The 5,971-nt window shown below is 41.3% G+C and overlaps 1 protein-coding gene across 1 annotated transcript in view; it reads right to left on the minus strand.

The window, feature by feature from the left end:
- Positions 1 to 5,971, minus strand: part of LOC103205897 (cytochrome P450 2C19-like) — a 43,640-nt gene that overhangs the window by 6,968 nt on the left and 30,701 nt on the right. Inside the window, exons 6-7 of the mRNA XM_042782365.1 lie at positions 5,378 to 5,519; positions 24 to 258 (exon numbers count right to left, since the gene is read on the minus strand). Coding sequence (XP_042638299.1) covers positions 24 to 258; positions 5,378 to 5,519 — 377 coding nt within the window. The remainder of the gene's footprint in view (positions 1 to 23; positions 259 to 5,377; positions 5,520 to 5,971) is intronic.

A 5,971-nucleotide genomic window follows, 5' to 3' on the forward strand; every position in this document is an offset into this window, starting at 1 on the left:
TACTAAAGTCATACTATAAGTACAGAACTTTAAGAGCACTGAGGTTCAGTGTAGAAGAATCAAATCTTACCTTGGGAATGAGGTAGTTTCTGAATTTAATGTCCTGGGTCACTGCGTGAGGCAGGTTGGTGGGGAGGAGGTCAATGTACCTCTGGATCTCATGCACCACAGCATCCGTGTAGGGCATGCTGCCCCTGTCCTGCAAGCAGGGGTTTCGGTGTTTGCCAATCACACGGTCAATCTCTTCCTGGACTTTAGCTGTTAAGACATAAGTAAGAAGCGATGAAAGGGAGAAAATTGGCACATTCGCAACAGCACTTTTGGATTACATGAAGCATTCTGAAGGTGTCCCAACATTATTACAACCATAACTTATATGACCAGAAGTACACCCAGAGGTAGTGAGACAATTGCTATAATACAGATACATTCACTGTCCTACAAGCTAGGCATTAGAGTAAATGTGTACATAAATCTGTCCATCAGCCTTCAGGATATTAATACAAAGACAAATGATTAAATGTTTCAAAATGTAAACAGCACATAATTCACTTAAGAAATTATTAGTCTTGCAGAAAGGACAAGAGGAATCGAATGTTAATTTTCTATCAAAATAATATATTATGTTTCAAAAATTGTATTCTATCATCCCTATCTTTAGGCATGTGTTTATGTGGGTTCAATTTCCTCCATTCTCAAATGTGGTCACTCGAATCATTCTACCCGTTTCTACTGAAATGTATGTTCATATTTCTAAATAGTGACTCTATTTCTGTTTCTTGATTTATCATTTTTAGAGACTAATGACATTTTTCTAAGGATGATGATCATTTACTTCTGCACTAGCAAACTCTTAAAGAATACGTGCACACATACACACACAAGCATACACACACACACTCCCCATCACTCCATTTCCCCAATCTGTTCTATCACAAATTTTGTTTATATTAATATTTATTATTTACATCATCAGGACTATGTGAATGTTCTTCTTTGATAAGTGTATATTTCAATTTTTGTACATTCTCGGATTTAAAACTACCTTTTTTTAAAAAAAACACTTTATTGGGATTTGGGTGAAATGTTACAGAGCAAATTTATTTTCCATTCAACTGTTCATACACATTTCCTTTCCTAATGTTGACTTAAATGCCCACAATGTAAGAGCTCTCTTCCCACTTCCTCCCTGTGGGTACATTTTCCCTGTGTCCCTCTTTCCTACATATTCCTGCCTTCTGAGTTTCTCCCTGTGCAAATGCTGCCCTTCTGATTTTCCATGGTTGATTGTTCTAAGGAGTGCACCTCCCTGGTGTAATTGGTCACCTTATAGGCCTGTCTGTTGTTTGGCTGAGAGTTAAGCCATGAGAGTGAGTCCAATTTCAGCCCAAAGGGTAGGCACTGTGCCATCAGAGCTCCTTCGAAGTGTGACTAGTGGCTATAGTCTCAAGGGTCTCACTAGTCTCCATCAGACCAGAAAGCCTGATGATATTTTATATGATTTTGAGTTTTTTCCTTTATTATTTTTTCTAAATTCTTCTAGAGTTTTGTCTGTTTTCCTTAATTTTGTTCCTTTATCTTTCATCTGTCTCTAAATCCATCGAAGGTAACTAAATATAATTCTTTTGTATTCCTTATCAGGTACTTCCCATGCTACTTCTTCCTAAGGGAGGTTTTCTGGTTTTGTATTCTGGTTCCTTATCTTACTTCTTCTTGGGAACAATGCATGCCAGTTGTGTCTGAGACATTGTGATGTCATTGTATTTATATTTAATTGGTGATTGTATGTTATTATGATTCTTCCAGTTTTTTTTTTTTTTTGCTTTTGCTTTACTTTGTTTTGATATATTTGAAAGAGAAGGCTGGTGTTCTATTCTGCTTGCTGGGTTGCCAGCACTCAGGCATTTACCACTTGTCTCCTGGTGGGTGTGATATAATATGAGAATTTGTGCACTGGTTTCCGTTAGATGTTTGTGTAGAGCAATTGAGGGTGGATTGGGTTTGTATTGGCCTCCATGTGTTGTTGATAAGTTGGTATAGAATCAGGCAGTGACCCTAGCCCAGTGGGAGGAGCTGCAGGAAGTATGGATGTAGTTGGGTTGTGTGGATGTGGTTGCTGTTTCTCACTAGGTGGGACAAAAAAAAAAAACCTCGTAAAAAACACCACCAAAAATATAAAGGAGTACAAAAAACATAAAGAGCATAGACCCACAACAACCACAAAAAGGAAAATGGAGGAAAAAGAAAAAAGGAGGACAAAGAGAAAATAAAATAAATGAAAATCTGAGGGCAGTAAGAAAAGAGGGCAAAAGAAAAGAATATCAAAGAAAAAATAAGAAAAATGCCAAAATAAAAACAAGAAATGGGAAAAATAAAAAGGAGAATAGTAAGAAAAAGGAACCAGGAAAAGGACCAAAAAAGTAAAAGTATGAACTGTACCTGGAAAGGGAATGTAAACAGAAAATGACAAGAAGAAAATAAAGGAGGGAAAAAAATAATAATTTTTAAAAAAAGAAAACTGGGGGCAGGGTGCCCAGGAATTGTTCCTACTGGACAGGCAGGTGGTGTAATCAGTGTACCTGGTCCTGGCCCTAGTTCCTGTCTACCCAGAAGGCAACTATGGACAGGGCCCCTGATCCCAGATGAGTTCCTGCTAACCCAGAAGGTACTGGTTCCTAGACACAGAAAAAGTTCCCGCCAGCCCAAATAGCAGCTGGGAGCAAGGCAAGATTTCTTGTCATCCCCCAAAACAGCTGGGGACAGTGTGTCTGATCCCAGAAAAAGTTCCCTGGTCTCAAAAGGCAGCTGGGCACAGGGCCCCTGCTCCCAGAAAATGATCCTGCCAACCCAAAAGGAGGCTGGGTGTAGGTCACCTGGTTCTAGAAAAAGTTTCCTGCCAGCCCAAAAGGCATGTGGGTGCAGGGCGGCTAATCTCAGAACTTGTTCCTGTCTACCCAGAAGGCAACTGGAGGTTGGGAGCCTGATCCCAGAGAAGTTGCTGCTGGCTCAGAAGGTTTCTGGTGGCAGGGTGCTCGGACAAAGACAATGTCACTGCTTGTCATAAAGGTGACTGGAAATAATGCACCTGGTTCTAGAGGGAGTATTGTCAGGTGCCAAAAGCAGCTGTGGGCAGGGTTTTGGTCCCAGACAGAGTTCCTACTGTTTCAAAAGGCAACTGGGTATAGGGCTCCATTTCCAGAAAAAATTAACTACCAATCCAAATGGTGGCTGGGTGTGAGGTACTTGGTCTCAGAAAAAGTTCCTAAGGCATTTGTCTGTTAACCGGAAGACTGGCAGTTCAAATGCACTAGCCACTCTGTGGAAGAAAGACTGGAGAATCTACTTCCATAAAGATTTACCACCTTGGAAATGCAAAGGGGTCGCTATGATTTAGAATCAACTTGATGGTACTGAGTTTGGTTTGTTTTCTTTTGGCCCCAAAAGTTGCTTGTAGCAGGATGCCTGGTCCAGGATGGAGTTTCTGCCCATCCAAAAGGCGGGAGGTGATGGGAAGTGGTCACACAATCCATTTGCTAGAAGGATGTGAGGTACAATTGGAATTTTACATTTTTGTCATCATCAGCCATCAGTGTGGTTGCTTATGAAACCCTTAGCAAACAGAGCTGATTAACAAGTTGCTGCTCAGATTGAAATCTGTTTGCAAATATTCAAAATGGCCACGCCATCAGGGCAGTAAACAGCCCACGGTTCTGTTTGTCTTCTTATTTATTGTTTTCATTCAATTTCTTCTACTAGTCTGTACTTAATCCCCTTCTCTATCCTTCCCTTCAAAGCTCAGTGTTCCAGGATTATCCTGTATATTTGACTCAGTTGTTTTCTCATTTCTTTGTTGTAGAGGGTCTGTGTAGCTTGTCTGCCTGTTCTGCCATCATATCTGAAATCCCTAAAAGTATCCATTTCAATTCCAAATTTAATAGGTGATTTCTAAGTGCTCAGGTAAATGTTTCAAATTCCTAGTAGTAATTTATTCATTATTGGGAAACATTAGATATTCTATCACTTCCCTTTTTTTCTTGGTGTTTTTCCTTATACTTGCTTTTCTACCTGTCCATTCTGAACTGGCTATTTTCTAGGCCTAGTGCTTGCTGTTGTTGTTATGTGCTGTTGAGTCGGACCCAACTCATAGTGACCCCTCCTTGGGTTTCCAAGGCGGTATCACTACAGAAGTAGATTGCCCAACCTTCCTTTTGAGGAGTGGCTGGTGGGTTTGAACTGCCAGCCTTCTGGTTAGCAGTCAACTGCCTTAGGCACTATGCTACCAGAGGCCTAGTACACATTTTAAAAAACAAAACAAAACAAAATCCTCACTGCCATTGAGTTGGATCCAACTCTCAGCAACCCCTCCTTGGGTTTCTGAGGCAGTATCATTACAGAAGTATACTGCCCAATCTTCCTTCCAGGGAGTAGCTGGTGGGTTTGAACCACCAGCCTTCTGATTAGCAGTCAAATTCCTTAGGCACTATGCCACCAGAGGTCCCTCGTACACACTAGCCTCCCTCAAACTTTCCTGTTATAAATCAGCTGCACCAGAATCTGGACACCACTCTAGAGATTTGTCACATTGCCTACTGCCCACACTGTCCTTCCCTTCTCCCAGTCACTGTTTTGGTTACCTAGTGCTGCTCTGACAAGAATATAACACAAATGGGATGGCTTTAACAAACAAGAGTTTATTCTCTTACAGTTTGGAGGCTTTAAGTCCAAGTTCAAACTGCCAGGCTCTAGGGGCTGGGTGAAAGCCCCTCAACCTTGGGCTTCAGCTCTGCCTCCTGCTCCTGGCCCACTGGAGCTAGAGGCTTTTCTTTACTCAGACAGCTGCTGGCTGCTGAGACTGACAAACCCAAGGTTGACAAGTAAAAAGGCAGTCCTGACGCTACCAAACTACACAGCAGGCCATTAATTTAAGTCCATTGAAAGTCCCAAGGTCAGCAGAGCATGGTGGACTGCTGAACAATGACATGGCTACATGCAGGCTTTAAGCATGCCATAAGCTAGAGACCATTCCCAAAGCTGTTTCTTATCTATGAAGCAGATCCCATACCCGAAGGCAGCTGCTTACAGTAGATTCCACCATGGAGTTGATTACCATTCTCATCATGGGGAATACTACATCCAGCTGCCCAGCCCCTCAACCAGGCCCAGCCAAGTTGACACACAAACGTAACTACCACAGTCACTCTCCCCTAGTGTGCAAATCATCTCATTTTTATTCTGTCATCAAATTTGTACATATATAGTTGGTGTCACAGGAATTTAAATAATGAGGCTTCTTTAAGAGAAACAAGATAGGAAAAACTAGGAGTGTCTTGTCACATTTCTTTCTGAATTTCCCCCTGCCCACCATCTATGGTCATACCTGTAACCTCAGGGTACTTCATCAAAAGCAGGAGTCCGTATCTAAGGGTGGTGCTTGTTGTTTCTGTCCCAGCTACAAACAGGTCCCTTATTGTGACTATCAAGTTTTCAATAGTAAATTCAGACTGTTTGTTGTGCTTTTCCTAGGAATATTATACAATAATTTGACAAATTAGTTTGCCAGCATATTTAATTACAATGAATTAAAAATAATTCAGATTGTTATAAACTTAAGCAAACTTGAAAACTAGAGTTCTTTTTCAGGAAAAACTCCTGTATGGTAGGCAGACACTGGAGATTAGATGACCCGATTTTAAAATCCTACTTATAATTCCCTTTCTTGTCTAAAATACCCATTTGCCAGCCTTTTGCAGCTAGGTGGGCCATACAACATAGTTCTTGCCAATGAGATATAAACAGAAGCCTGCTGTGCCACTTCTTACTCAAAACAGAGATGTAAGGTACAGGAGGGTCAGGCATCATCTTGGACATGAGGACTTAAGCACGAAGATGGAGGCCTGTATACTAAGTGTGGTGAAGAAAAGTGGAAAGCACCCGACTCTGTGATGCATCAGGGCTACTGTCCTAGTCCTGG

The sequence above is a fragment of the Orycteropus afer genome, unplaced genomic scaffold (assembly GCF_000298275.1).
Source record: "Orycteropus afer afer isolate SDZICR_OR568_19922 unplaced genomic scaffold, OryAfe1.0 scaffold00293, whole genome shotgun sequence".
Lineage (NCBI taxonomy): Eukaryota > Metazoa > Chordata > Mammalia > Tubulidentata > Orycteropodidae > Orycteropus > Orycteropus afer.